The sequence below is a fragment of the Coenobita brevimanus genome, chromosome 25 (assembly GCF_032717465.1).
Source record: "Coenobita brevimanus isolate Jiangsu-jjx chromosome 25, ASM3271746v2, whole genome shotgun sequence".
NCBI lineage: Eukaryota > Metazoa > Arthropoda > Malacostraca > Decapoda > Coenobitidae > Coenobita > Coenobita brevimanus.
In genome coordinates, this window is record NC_136978.1 from 15117171 (window position 1) to 15132691 (window position 15521).

A 15521-nucleotide genomic window follows, 5' to 3' on the forward strand; every position below is an offset into this window, starting at 1 on the left:
GTGGGCGGTAAGCCCGATATCGGGCCTTGCCACCACTCTAACGTCTCCTCCGGGGCTATATCCCCGGATGGTGACGAAGGGCTCCCCGAAGGGAAAGAGGCTGGAGGAGGACTCACGTTGCCCGTGGCCTCTCGGGTGTGTCTGGAGGCTGGAGCCGGGGATCTCTTTCCCCTATCACACACATTGGCTGTAGCCGTGAACTTGCCCGGCGTACGGGGGACACCTATAGGGTGATCGGGGTCGCCCTTTTGCCGCGGCTTGGGACCGCCGGCATAGTGTGCCTCCCGTAGTAGGAGACAAGCCGGAGGGAGGGGCGCAGAGGCCACACTCTCTCCAATACGGATTGAGTCTACCTTCAGGGAATTCTCCACCCTGGTACGTGCCCCGGCCGGAGCCGAGTGTCTACCTGTATGAAAGACAACTGCCGGGCGAACGGGGTCGCCCGCACGCTGCGGCTTGGGACCGTCCACAGGGTGTTGCTTTCGTAATAGGGAAGTGCTACACGTACGGTAGCAGGGGCTCTTTACCCTGATCCGTATTCTGGCCGTAGCTGGGAGCCGATCGGCCCCAACAGGAACATCTGCCGGGCAAACGGGGTCGCCCTCACGCTGCGGCTTGGGACCGTCCACGGGATGTTGCTCCTGAAGGGGAGAACAGCAAGAGAGGGATGCACTGGGGCAACTCTCTCTCTCTAGTGTGTTAAGGCCGGGGCCTGGGGTCGCCTTCCCCTTCACACACTCTATTAGGCCGTAGCCTAGGGTCGTCTTTCCCTATTTACTTTTTATTAGGCCGTAGCCTTGTGCCTCTTGCCCTTGGGCCTCCTGCCCTAGAGGGTGTAACAAAGTCGTCAATACGGTGTTACCTGGGACTGAATTTGTTTCAGTCCCACCCCTATTCTGTCGATCACTGCTCTGCCCGCACAATAGTTCACTTTCCCTGATCACCTGGGGTTGGGGCACTTGCGGGGAATAGGGACCCAGGACCATGATGCCCTGATGACCCTCTTGCCCGAGGTCACTAAACTCACCGGTGTGTCCTCCTGGGGTGGTGGTGGGGTGGTGGCTCGGTGGTGGTGTGGGGGGTGGTGAGGTGGGAGGTCCGGCGGCGGGCACGGCGGGCATTTTACTTCACAAAAGTATAAATAAAAAAAAAGACAAAAAAATGTGTATTTAGACATTAAGCGCACCTCGATACACCCAGAAACGCTAAGGTAGGATACTTGAGATCCCCATTGTTAGCCAGGTAACTACTGCTTCAGGTACATAAAAGAAGGAAACAATAACCTCTAAAAAGAATATTGGAAGAAAAAAAAAAAAATCAAAATACTGGATGGCATCAACAAAGAAATATATCGGAGAATTTGAATAATCAAACACACCTGTAATTGATATGAATGATATAAAAGAGAAAGTAAATTAAAATGCCCGCTGCCGGGCCTTCCGCCCCGCCACCCCCCACCCCACCACCGGGCCACCACCACCCCACCACCCAAGGAGGAGATAACGGGGAGGTTAATGACCCAGGGCAAAAGGGTCACCCAACCACCACTGACCTGTGCCCCTTCTCCCCGCAACTGCCCCAATGCCAGGTGAGTCTAGATCCGCAACAACTTCAACGGCGGGTTGACCATCGACAGCAGTGGGGTGGGACTGATATAAAATCAGTCCCTAGTAGCCTTGTGGTGACGACCATAGTTACACCCCTTAAGGGCAGGAGGTCCCTTGGTGAGGCACGAGGTGTTCGCACCTCTGCCACAGTGAGCCACGAGGGAACACCACCCTCTGCCACAACTCTGGTGAGCCACGAGGGGCTAGTACTGTACCCTCTGCCACAGTGAGCCACGAAGGAGAAATACCCTCTGCCACAAACAGGACAGGTGGTCCTTTAGTGAACTGCGAGGGAGAAATACCCTCTATCACAAACAGGGCAGGAGGCCCAATAGTGAGCTGTAAGGGGCCAACACCCCTAGCCACCCCAAGAGTAAGAGCCCCTTGTATAAAGCCACAAGTGGGTCCCAGGGCCGATCGACCTGGCGCCTCGGCTGTGTCAGAGACAAGAGAGAGAGTCGCCTCTGTGCTACCCTTCCTGTGTAAGAGAGAGAACACGGCCTCCGTGTGTCTTCTATCTTCAGCCAACTCCTGCAGGAGTAGCTGGACACCACTCGGGAGAGTTGCCCCGAAGGTGTCTCCTGAGCAAAGACCGAGTCCTAGTCGGGACCTACCTCCCACTCCCAGGAAATTCTTGTCTCCCCCAGGCACCAGCAGGAGACGAGGCCGCAGCCTACACCTGACGGCGTGTCCCCTGACAGACCTCCACAGTCCCCGGACCCCCAGGCGAGCCCAGCAGCCTACCAACGCTGTCCTCCTCCCGCCCCGGAGCCTCCAACGCCAGACACGACTTCTCCACCTGTTTGGCTCCAGTCCTGAGGGCCACCACACCAGGTCGAGGCCCCACATAGGCGGGCCTCCCTGCACCACGATGACGAGACCCCGAGAGGAGGGTCTACATCAGGTCGAGGCCCCACATAGACGGGCCTCCCTGCACCACGACGACGTGACCCAAGAGGAGGGTCTACATCAGGTCGAGACCCCAGGCAAGAGGGTCTCCCTGCAACGCCTCAGTGGATCGGACCCAGGTAGAGTCTCCCCCCAGCGGGTACGGTGATTCCCGCCATGGGCAGAGCCCCCGGAGGTCCCCCCTATAAAGTGACAGAGTGATATCGCCCCAGAAAAACGGGTAAGATCAGTGACACCCCTTCCTATACCCGAGAAAGTGGAACCAGAACAGTGACAGTGTGATTTAGAGGAATTCAACCTATAAGTGCCCGTGATTACCACAAACTCACCTGCCCCCTTACTAAAGACTATAATTCCGAAACAGTGAGTTTAGTGTTGTTCCCCCAGCCCAGAATAGAGGAGTTCCCCCTTGTCAGTATATGCGCGGGTGAGTGTCACCGCTCCCGGTCCAACAAGTCAATTGACGTGACCCGTCCCCGTCTTTTTATAGTAATATTCCTCCCCTAGACCCTCAAACCCGTATATTCCTCTTGTGACTGTGAACTGAGACCTTTTGGGCTTTGATGAAAGACAATCACCTCCACTTATAGAATCCCAACCCATTGTAAAGTGTAATTACAGTGTATGTTGAATATCCTGTGTTATCCTAACGTAACTTTGTATATCTGTATCCCCTGTCCAGAATATCATTCTATGTAATATTGTAACTAAAATGCCCGCGGCCGGACCTTCCGCCCCGCCACCCCCCACACCACCACCGGGCCACCACCACCCCACCACCCGAGGAGGAGATAACGGTCAGGTTAATGACCTGGGACAAGAGGGTCATCCAACCACCACTGACCTGTGCCCCTTCTTCCCGCAACTGCCCCAACACCAGGTGAGCCTAGATCCACAACAACTTACACGGCGGGTTGACCATCGACAGCAGTGGGGTGGGACTGATCTAATATCAGTCCCTAGTAGTTTTGTGGTGACGACCACAGCTTCACCCCAACAGGGCAGGAGGTCCCTTGGTGAGCCACGAGGTGTTCGCACCTGCTGCCACAGCGAGCCACGAGGAAATACCACCCTCTGCCGCTATTCTGGTGAGCCACGAGGGTCCAGTACCCTCTGCCACAGTGAGCCACGAGGGAGAAATACCCTCTGCCACTACCAGGACAGGAGGTCCTTTGACGAGGGAGAAATACCCTCTATCACAAACAGGGCAGGAGGCCCAATAGTGGACTATACGGGGCCAACACCCCTAGCCACCCCAAGGGTAAGAGCCCCTTGTATAAAGCCACAAGTGGGTCCCAGGGCTGATCGACCTGGTGCTACGGCTGTGTTGGAGACAAGAGAGAGAGTCGCCTCTGCGCTACCCTCCCTGTGTAAGAGAGAGAACACGGCCTCCGTGTGTCCTCTAAATTCAGCCAACTCCTGCAGGAGTAGCTGGATGCCATCCGGGAGAGTTGCCCCGAAAGTGTCACCCGAGCAGAGACCCGGTCCCAGTCGGGACCTACCTCCCACACCCGGGAAATTCTTGTCTTCCCCAGGTACCAGCAGGAAACGAGGCCACAGCCCACACCTGACGGCGCGTCCCCTGACAGACCTCCACAGGCCCCGGACCCCCAGGCGAGCCCAGCAGCCTACCAACGCTGACCTCCTCCTGCCGCAGACCCTCCGACGCCAGACACGACTGCTTCACCTGTTTGGCTCCAGTCCTGAGGGCCAACACAACAGGTCGAGGCCCCACATAGAAGGGCCTCCCTGCACCACGACGACGGGACCCTGAGAAGGAGGTCTACAACAGGTCGAGACCCCAGGCAAGAGGGTCTCCCTGCACCGTGACGACGGGACCAGAGAGGAGGGTCTACAACAGGTCGAGACCCCAGGCAAGAGGGTCTCCCTGCAACGCCTCAGTGGATCGGACCCCGGTCGAGTCTCCCCCCCGCGGGTACGGTGATTCCCGCCATGGGTAGAGCCCCCGGAGGTCCCCTTAAAGTGACAGAGTGATACGCCCCAGAAAATCGGGCAAGATTACTGACTTTCCCTCCTACAGTGAGACAGAGACAGTGATACAGTGACAAAGTGAATAACAGGGATCCCATCTATAAGTGTCCGTGATTACTTTCCCTTGATTAAAGACTATAAGTTCTGGGCCCGTGAAACTAGTGTTATTCCCCAGCCCAGAATAAAGGAGTTCCCCCTTACCAGTGCACGCGCGGGCGAGAGTCGCCACGCCGAGCCCAGCCAGTACATTATAGTGATCTGCTCCCCCTGTTCTCTTATAGTAGTAATCCTCCCCTGGCTCATCAAGCCCATACATCTCTATTGTAACAGTGCACTAAGACCTTTTGGACTTTAATGAAAGCCAGTCACATTCACTTATGGACCCTTAACCCATTGTAAAGTATAATTATAGTGTGTGTGAATATCCCGTGTTGTCTTAACGTAACTTTGTATATCTGTATTCCCTGTCCAGAATATCATTCTATGTAATAGTGTCACGGTGTTAGAATTAAGGTAATAGATGTGTTAAAGGTGGACTGCCTAGTTTTTATGTCCTGTTCCTTTGTTGGTGCTTTACTTCCGGTCCGGAAAGAGGACCCCGCTCAGTAGCTAGTGTTTTTAGTACGAGGAGTCGGCCTAAAAACACTCAGCATAACAGTAACGGTGTTAGAGTTAAGGTAATAGATGTGTTAAGGTGGACTGCCTAGTTTTTATGTCCTGTTCCTTTGTTGGTGCTTTACTTCCGGTCTGGAAAGAGGACCCCGCTCAGTCGCTAGTGTTTTTAGGACGAGGAGTCGGCCTAAAAACACTCAGCATAACATAAATGAGTGGGATACTATTACAGTATGTGGAAACAAGATATAAATGAAATACCTTATAAAATGCCCGCCGAGACCGCCACAGGACCTCCCACCTCACCACTCCCCACACCACCGCCGAGCCGCCACCCCACCACCACCCCAGGAGGACACACCGGTGAGGTTAGTGACCTTGGGCAAGAGGGTCATCAGGGCATCCCGACCCTGAGCCCCTATTCCCCGCAAGTGCCCCAACCCCAGGCGTTCAGACAACCTGAACTACTGTGCGGGCGGGGTAGTGACCGTCAGACCAGGGGTGGGACTGAAAAGAGGTCAGTCCCAGGTAACACCGTCTTGACGGTCTTGTTACACCCTCTAGGGCAGGAAGAGGCCCAAGGGCAGGAAGAGGCCCAAGGCTACGGCCATAAAAGGGAAATAGACACAGGCTACGGCCTGACAAAGTGTGTAAAGGGGAAGGTGACCCCAGGCTCCGGCCTTAACACGCTGAGGAGAGAGAGTTGCCTGTGTGCATCCCTCTCCAGTTGTACTTTGGCTACGGCCAGAATACGGTCCAGGGTAGAGAGACCCTGCTACCGTACGTGTAGCGCTACCCAATTACGGAAGAGGCAACTCGGGGCCGGCCTCTCGCCGGAGCAGACGGGTGATCCCGTTTCTCTGTTAGTCGTTTCCCGTACGGGCAGACACTCGGCTACGGCCGGGGCACGTACCAGGGTGGAGAATTCCCTGACGGTAGGATCTGTCCGTATTGGAGAGAGTGCGGCTCTTGAGCCCCTCACTCCGGCTTGTCTCCTACTGCGGGAGGAACACCACGTTGATGGCCTCTTGCCTCGGTGAAAGGGCGACCTCGATCACCCTACTGGTGTCCCTCGCACGCCGGGCAAGTTCACGGCTCCAGCCAAAGTCCACACTAGGGGAAGTAGAGCCCCACCTCAGCCCTATGAACACACTCAGGGAACCACGAAGAGTGTGAGTCTCCCTCAAGCCTCTTTCCCTTCGGGGAGCCCTTCGTCGCCATCCAGGCTTCTTGGCCAAGCGGAGGCGTTAGAGTGGTGGCAAGGCCCGATAGCGGATTTACCGCCCACACCCGGACGCTCCTTAGCACTGTCGGAGCCCTACAGGAGACGCTGCCGCAGCCCAGCCCTGACGGCGCCTCTCCCCCTGAGCACCTGCAGCCCCCGGACGCCCAGGCCTTCCACCACGGTTCCCGACGACGGAGACCCAGGCTCCCTCACGCCCCGGCAGCAGAGGAAGCAGGCCCGAATCCTCCGACTGTTCGGTCCTAGTCCCGAGGGCCCCCGATCAGGTCGAGGCCCCCAGACCGCAGGGCCTCCCTGCACCCCACCAGCGCGGCCCTAGGAAGGAGCCGCCCCTCAGGTCGAGGCCCTAAACAAGGGAGCCTCCCTGCCAGTAAGTACCAGTGACTCAACTACCCAAGAAACAAGGGTAAAACAGTGACAGTGACAGTGACCCCTAATACAGTGACAGTGATCCGATGCACAGTGGCAGTGTCTAATAAAAGTTATATTAAACAGTGGTATCATAGTAAGTCGTGCGTAAACGTTAAACAGTTCAGTCCCCCTCTATAGGAAGGAAGCGGGGAGTTTTCTGTGGAATTGGAGGTAGGTGCGTGAGTGAGCCAAAAGGCAAGTGAAGTGCTCCCCCGCGACTAGGTGACAGTGTCGAATGTCGCCATACGCACCCTACCTCTATTATAGTAACATCTCCCCCACAGACTCCCGATCACAGTGAACCCAAATGAAACTCCCCCGTTTATTATTATCCACCAGTGACACGACACTTAATCTCAACTGACAACCGCAGTGAAGTGATATCTCCTCTAAGTAACAGTAACACATATCCATGACTGCCCTGTGCCCTGTGTGAGTGTATATTGGATCAAGTTATGTAAATGAGTGTATTATTGTATCTCTGTTCTATTGTGTGTCAAATATTGTGTATGTAGCACTGTAAGGAGTAGAATTTAAGCAATAGATGTGATTCGGTGTACTGTCTCTTTTTATGCCCTGTTCCTTTGTTAGTACATTACATCCGGTCTAATAAAAGGACCCCGTTCCAGTGCTCGTGTTTTTACGACGAGAAGTCGCCTTAAAAACACAGCATTACACCTTAAACATATACAAAATATTTAAAACGGAAATAATGGAAGAGGAAAAAAAAATGACAACATCCAAGCTCCAATCACATTCTACAGAGCTAGGACAAATTTGCATTAAATTTTGGGAATATTCATACAAAACGGGATACCAAATGTGATCTATGTGGGTGAGAAACAGAAAACACTTAGGTGCCCAGCCTATCAAAAGAAGACCTCGTTCTGCAAATGCCCTGCATCGAGAATGAATGCATAATAGAAAATGTAGTCTAAATAAAAAGACCTAGCAACAACTAAAGAACTCATTCATGCAATGTGAAAGAAAAAAGGGGAGAAAAAGAAACAAAATTAATGTGAAAAAAAAAAATACTATCATTGCAGCACAAACTCGGATAAAACTTAAAGGATAGCCTAGCAATTTTTGCTGCTGTTGGGGAAGCTAGTCGATGCAAAAACAAATAATGCTTCTTGAACTGTATCTGAATGAACTTAAAAGATGTTCACGTTCGTTCGCCAAGTGTAAATCCGCCCTATCATTACGGAGGGGTTTAAAGGTTGGCTATTTGGGGGCTATATGATTGGGCTGGGGCAGACCCTGGTATGTGGCAATGCTGCAGTAAACAAACCGGAGGGGGCGGCATGTCGGGTGGAAGGCGTGAGATCTTGGCGCTTTACAAAGCCCTCTTGAGAGAGAGTAAGAAATTTTCCTCCTATAATTACAGGTATGATCAGTTTTCCATGATTTTGCTATCAGGTTAACAAACAATAGTCCTCAAGTTACGTGATTGCGTCATGAGTTTAACATTACATGTACAGTAGGTAGTGTTCATTTGATCATACTTTTTGTTGTTTACTTTGTAACATTCAGTTTATGGTAATTATGCAGAAATGCCATTATTATATACTGTACGGATTCATTCTTTTTATAAAAATACTTGAATATGATGGTACTGAAGGGTGCTAGTAGTGAGAAATAACCACGGTTCAGCATTTTAAATAGCTGAGACTTAACTCCTGATAGTATGGGGTAACAAACAAGGCAAATTTTCCATTGTCCTCATCATATGAGTTTAATGGGTAAATGTATGCTTCATTTGAGGTGGGAGAAGCACCTTACTAAATCAGTTCTTCCTGATAGTCTGTTATATTTTTTTTTATTATAACATGGGTGGTAAACATTTCATGTGAAATGTGTTTCCTCATTTTCAGCTATGTTCCGGTGTCATCTCGTTTGATTCATCAGTTAATGGTGGAAGGGACTGCCCAAACCAAAGTGTTTAACTAAACCTAACCTAGCTTAACCCCTGTACGCTGCGCTATTTATAGGGTGGTCACTCTCTGTATGGGTATTTTTCCGAAAATAGCCTGTTTTCGGACCTTAATATCTTGGAAATTATAGCAGTTAGGGAAACAGAATAAAGTCCATAGTACTCATCAACTCTTCTATCTATCTATCTATTGCCAGATGCCATAATAGATTGTTGGTGGAGAAGAGAGAGAAACTGAGGAGATGGAAGGAGCACTTTGAGGATTTGTTGAATGTGGAGAGTGAGAGCAGTGCGAGTATAAGTGGTTGGGGAATGGCTGGGAGAAGAAGAGATGAGAGGAGGGAGGAAGAGATCAGTAGGGCAGAAGTAGTGGAAGCGATGAAGAATATTAAGTTGGGAAAGGCCCCAGGAATTGATGGAGTGTGTGGTGAAATGCTTAGGTATGGGGGTGAGATTGTTGTGGAGTGGATATGGAAGTTGTGTAGATTGGCTTGGGAAGAGGGAAGGGTTCCAGAGGACTGGAAATCAGGTATAATTGTTCCTTTATACAAAGGAAAAGGAGAGAGAGAAATATGTGGTAACCATAGGGGTATTTGCCTACTTAGTGTGACTGGTAAAATATATGGTAGAATACTCATTGATAGAGTTAGGCATATGACAGAGGAGCTAGTTGGAGAAGAACAAGGGGGATTTAGGAAGGGAAAAGGGTGTGTAGATCAGATATTTGTTCTAAGATGTTTAGTGGAGAAGTATCTAGAGAAGGGAAGGAAAATGTATGCTGCCTTCATGGACTTGGAGAAAGCTTATGACAGAATAGATAGGCAAGGTATGTGGAAGGTATTAAGAATGTATGGAGTGGAGGGAAAATTGTTGAGTGCTGTGAAGAGTATGTACGAGGGAGCTAGGGTTACGGTGCGAGTGGATGGTGAGCTGAGTGAGTTCTTTGATCTCAATGTGGGACTGAAACAGGGTTGTGTGATGTCTCCATGGCTGTTTAATATATACATGGATGGGGTTGTAAAGGAGGTGCAGGGTAGGGCAGTGGATGTGGGGGTGGCTCTAATGAATGAGGGTGAGATTTGGAAGCTTCCGGTGTTGCTGTTTGCTGATGATACGGTACTGTTGAGTGAAGATGAATGGGAGTTGCAAGGTTTGGTGAATGAATTTGGGACAGTGTGTAGGAGGAGGAATCTGAAAGTTAATGTAAACAAAAGTAAAGTTATGGTGTTTGAGAGGAATGAAGTCTCAGAGTGTGCAGTGAGGTTGGATGGTGAGAATATGGAGAATGTGAGTGCATTCAAGTACTTGGGTAGTGTGATGAGTAAGGATGGAACTTTGGGGGATGAAGTGCGTGAAAGGGTACAGCAGGGAAGGAAGGTTGTTGGTACACTGAAAGCAGTGATGAAAAATAGGGAGGTGAGTATGGAAGTTAAGAAGTCACTGCATGATAGTATTGTGATCCCTACCCTGACGTATGGAAGTGAGGCATGGACCTTGCAAGAGGGGAACAAGTCAAGAGTGAGAGCAGTGGAAATGAGTTACTTGAGAGGAGCATGTGGAGTGACGTGGAGGGACAGGTTGACGAATGAAGAAGTGAAGGAATGCTGTGGGGTGGATGTGGATGTGGTTGAGAAGATTAGGAGAAATACACTGAGGTGGTTTGGACATGTGAAGAGAATGGAGAATGAAAGACTGACTAAGAGGGTGTATGTAGGTGAGGTGGAGGGAGGGAGAGGGAGAGGTAGACCGAGGATGAGGTGGAGGGATGGAGTTGAGAGGTATATGAGGGTGGGGGGAGGGCAGTCAAATGGTGGGTGACAGAGTGACTTGGAGGCGTTTTGTCTGCGGCCACCCTTTGCGGGATTAGGGCGTCGGGCTATAGATAGATAGATAGACATAATCCCGTAAGGGGTGGCCATTTGACTTTGAGTTATTTGTTTTACGGGGAGGGGCACTAACCCTCCACCAACCCACTTGCTGACACGTAGGGAGCACGTATGATTTGGTTATATGGTTACCACCCAGCGTTGTAAATGGTTTCTTGGCTTACAGGAAACCATTTGGCTTGTCACTCAATGTAAAGCCACCTGTAAAGGAAAGAAAAGCAGTAAGTGACAAGAGAGATGGGAGAAATAGGAAGAGAGGACGACAGGCACAGAAAAAGAATGATAAAGGCTAAGGAAGTAGGCAGCACTACATCAACTCTTCTTTGTGCAAATGAAATCATCCTCAGGTTTGTAGGTCGCCGCGTCGGTGAATAAGGACATGAGGAATAGGACTAATCTTTGGCATGAGAGGTAGGATGTATTCTTGCATGTGCTTGCAGCCCCAACTATGGCTTTGCTCAGTGATAATTTCTCCATTACTAGATAAACTAGACACATTGGCATCCAAAGCATGTGCTATGGCACTGTCAATGAGCCCTTTCCAAGTGTCCATGGAAAGAGGCTTGGCAGAGGCAGATGAGGGACTTGGCCATGGGCGGCATGGTTGGAACTGGACAAATAGGAACATGAAAACATTGTTGTACACCTGACAAAGGCACGGGACATTGACTTTCTCTTGTGTGCTGTGGAGGGACTCCCTCCCTATCCTTTGGTGTCAAGATGAAATGGCACATGGTTCAAACGATGGCGGGAAGACATATGCGGCTCCTCCCACTTCCTGGCTGCCCCTGTACACCCATTTTGCTGTGTGTATATATACCTGCTACTTGGTGGCTGGGGTTTACTGTAGCTCCCTGATAATTAAATCTAACAAACTTAACCTAGCATCCTGTTGCAAGATTGGGAAACGAAATCCACCTTTGAGTATGTTGAGTAAGAGTCTTCCATTATGCAAGAAACAAATGACTGAAGGTATGACATAAGGAACGTGATGATAAAAAGTGGGAAATTCTTTCTGCAGGAAAAGATAATTTACTGTATCACCCTGAAAATGGTCAGAAAAATACAGAAAACAAATGGAAGGAATATGAATTGAATTTGTTAGGTCATTCTACTGTGTCAAGTAAAATGTACAGTTACTGTTTAATGAGACATCACTCTTATGCTCCCAAGGTGTTACCCTAGGTAGCCTACTCATTTTAAATACCAGTGGGTGGATGAAAGTCCAGTGGTACAAGAAGGCCACACCAGAATTTGAACCCTGGCACCAGTGGGTCAGCAGCTTCATAGTAACACTCCAGCCAGCTACAGTACTGCTGATATGAAAAATTCTGTAAAACAGTGGTCTATAGTAGCAACATACATACAACAGAGTAGCAGCCTTGAGGTTTTGTACCCTAATCTTAAACCTGTGAAGTTTTTAGTTTTCCTTGAATTTTGATGTTTGACCCATCATTCTTAGTGACAGACCTGCCACAGGTTACTTCAAATTATGGTATAGTCATTCATGAATAGGCTCAAACTTTTCCATCATTCTCATTAATAAATGTATTTATTTATCTAATTAATTTTTTAGAGAATATGCAGTGCGCAGAGTGCGTGATGGCTTCAGAGCTGCAAAAAATCTCACAAGTGAAGTTGAGCAGGAGAAAGAGCTCCAGATAGCTAAAGTCTCTCTTGAAATTATTAAGCGACAGGTAACATTCCTTGGAGAATTTTTTAATGTCACAAACTGAACTGTTGATAACACCTTCATTATACATTATTGTCATGTGTAATACTGTTATTTTTTTATTTATTTTTATTTTTATTTTTTTTTAGATATGCCCTAATTTTACAGATTAATTGTATTTTTGCAGGTTCTGCTAGGTCAGCTGTACAAGTCTCCTACATTGGTAATTGAATAGTAGATAAGTTATTGCACAAACTGCATTTATAAACCTTTAACAGTTTAGAGTCATCATGGGTATATACAGCCATTATCAAGCTGAATTTGGCCTTCTAAAGTTGACAAGTATTATTGAACAGTTTTGTTACTCAAAAAAGAGATAATAATAATAATAAAAACTAGTACATGAGTGACAGTTCCTATGGATCTGATTTAATGTACTGTCAGTCAAAAAAGTATCACAGAGGAGTCCACTGATATCCACATGATCAGTAGAGCTAGTGATATTTGGAGGTGATTATAGTCATCTGCATGTGCATATATTAACAGCAGTGACTAGGGAATGCCAAGCAAGTTGTGTAATTGTATCATAAACTAATTTTATTATGATGGGGTAGAACATCTTGGACTTTGCAATAACTCATCCGTTGTGTCAGACCATTTCATGTGAATCGTGCGGATACTTTTTTGACCGGCTGTACATAATATAATATACAGTAGGGACTTTTATCAGTGCAGCACCTGACACCATAACTCATACAGATATGTTCTAAGTTATCTTAGAGAAGTTTATTAATCTCATCTTGTGCATCTTATTTGTTCTATGAACAACTACTGTATATTGAAAAACATGTGTTAATGCTGTACTGTTGTAGCAGGGTGTGGAAGAATACATATATACTAGTGTTGTCACTTCTGTAGCACTCAGGTGTGTTTGCCCATAGACATTTCCATATTTTTGTTACATTGTTGGCAGTAGACCATTATAGCATCATTTCCTTGTAAACAGTCGTCTCAGAGTTGTAGAATTCTCATAAACGTGTAAAAAAATGGTGTTCCTGGCTCTGTGAGTCAGTTGCCACTTAGGAGGACTGAACATGTATTATACAGCTGTCCACATATGTCTGGCATGTGCAAGCAGGCCACTACTGTACAATACTTAACAAACATATGTTATTATTCACTACTGTATTGTCCCTAATATGTGTGTACATACTGCAGTATGACTGGTTGCAAATTTTTGGCAGGCTATGTGTATGCTGTAAAACATTATTGTGACTACCTAATGTATATTTATTGTTTTCATGTCATAATTTTATTTCTTAGCAAGTGTTTGGCACCCTGAGCCACCATCTTTGTAATTCATCACATACATTCTTCATTGTGTGTTAGATAAAGTTTATTTGTTCTCCATATTTATATTCTTCATTTATTGGAGTTGTGTTTTAAGGCTTATATATACAGGAGGAAAACTGTGGAATAATGCAGGCCTTGAACATTCTCCACTCTGTAATACGAATGCACTTTTAGAAACTTCAGAAAAACTCCATCAGTACTGAGTAATTACCTTTGTCATCTAATTTAAATATAATATTATCACAGCTTGTACAAAACACTTGTATAATACTGTACTACTTTGAGAATAAAGTTAACATCACACTGAGTTGTTTGATCAGCCTATGGTGTTCACATTCTCAGCCATCATCAGTAACTTTCTAGTCTTAGCATAATTGAGCTTGGCACATAGCACATTTTAACCATTTTATGATCAGGACAACTTTAGTGTTCTAGCTATCACCAAATGCTTTCATGCAGCTAACTGTGAATAATGGAGGCCTGAGAATATTCTTACAATATTGTCTGCATTACCTCTCTCTCTCTCTCTCTCTGTCTTTGTCTCTCTCTCTACATCAAAAACCAAGCTCATGTCTGGTATTAGCAAGTAGCACTGGATCATCAGCAAAGAACAAATCTGAGATATTCCATCCACCACCATTCATTACCAATGCCATCCCTCTCTCCATTACATGTGTTTTTACTTTTCCCATCACCCCATCCATATATATATATTGAACAGCCATGGGGACATCATACAACCTTGTCACATGCCCAAATTGATTGTCAACCATTAACTTAGATGCCCATTTACCCTTACATGTGCCTCACTACCATCATAAAAACTCCTGATGGCACCTAGCAGCTTACCACCAACACCGTACATGTGCAAACCTTCCACAAGCCTTCTCTGTCTACTTTGTTGTATGCTTTTTCCAGATCCATAAATGCCGCAAACACCTTATAGTCCTCACAAGCCTTCTCCACTGTCTTACTGCAAATATTTGATCCACACATCCTCTGCCCCTTCTAAAGTCATCCTGTTCATCACTCACTAGGACTTCTGTTATCTCTCTTACTGTCTTTGTAATAATTCTTCCATATACCTTCCCTACCACACTTGTTAAACTTACGTCTGGATAATTCTTGCACTCACTTCGCTTACCTTTATTACTGTACAGGGGTACAATCACAGCCTTTTTCCACTCTGCTGGCACAGTTTCACTCATTCAAGCCTTCTTACTTATCTCCAGCAAGCACTTCATTCCGCTCTCTCCACTACACTTAATCATCTCTGCACACACCCACCACCATCTCTGCACACACTCACTACCATCATAAAAACTCTTGACAGCACCTACCAGATTGCCATCAACACTGTACAAGTGCAAAACCTTCCACAATCCTTCTTTATCTAGTTTGTTGTATGCTTTTTCCAGATTCATAAATGCCATAAACATCTTATAGCCCTTCTCACAAGCTTTCTCCACTGTCTCACTGCAAATATTTGATCCACTCCTTAAGCCATCATGTTCATCACTCCCCAGGATTTCTGAAACCTCTCTTACTTTCCTTTTAATCATGCTTCTCTATACCTTCCCTACAACACTTGAGACTTATGCTACGATAACTCTTGCACTCACTTCGCTTACCTTTCTTTTTGTAGAGGGGTACAATCACTGCCTTTTTCCATGCTACTGGCACAATTTCACTCATCCATGCCTTCTTACATATCTCCAACAAGCACTTCACTCTACTCTCTCCACTACATTAAATCATTTTTGCATACACCTCATCAACCCCATTTGCTTTCCCATTTTCAGCTGCTTCACAGCATTCTCCAACTCTGCAAGTGTCACATTTCCTGGCACTGCATTCCTTCTCTACACCCCCAAAACCAATCATGTTAACAGCTGCTTTGCTC

The 15521-nt window shown here is 47.4% G+C and overlaps 1 protein-coding gene across 1 annotated transcript; it reads left to right on the forward strand.

The window, feature by feature from the left end:
• Positions 1–8067: 8067 nt before the first annotated feature.
• bcn92 (LYR motif-containing protein bcn92) lies at positions 8068–13245 on the forward strand. The gene is made up of 3 exons (XM_080267829.1): positions 8068–8161; positions 12170–12290; positions 12453–13245. The coding sequence occupies exons 1-3, from the start codon at positions 8079–8081 to the stop codon at positions 12498–12500; spliced, it is 252 nt and encodes an 83-aa protein (XP_080123955.1). The 5' UTR covers positions 8068–8078; the 3' UTR covers positions 12501–13245.
• Positions 13246–15521: the final 2276 nt, after the last annotated feature.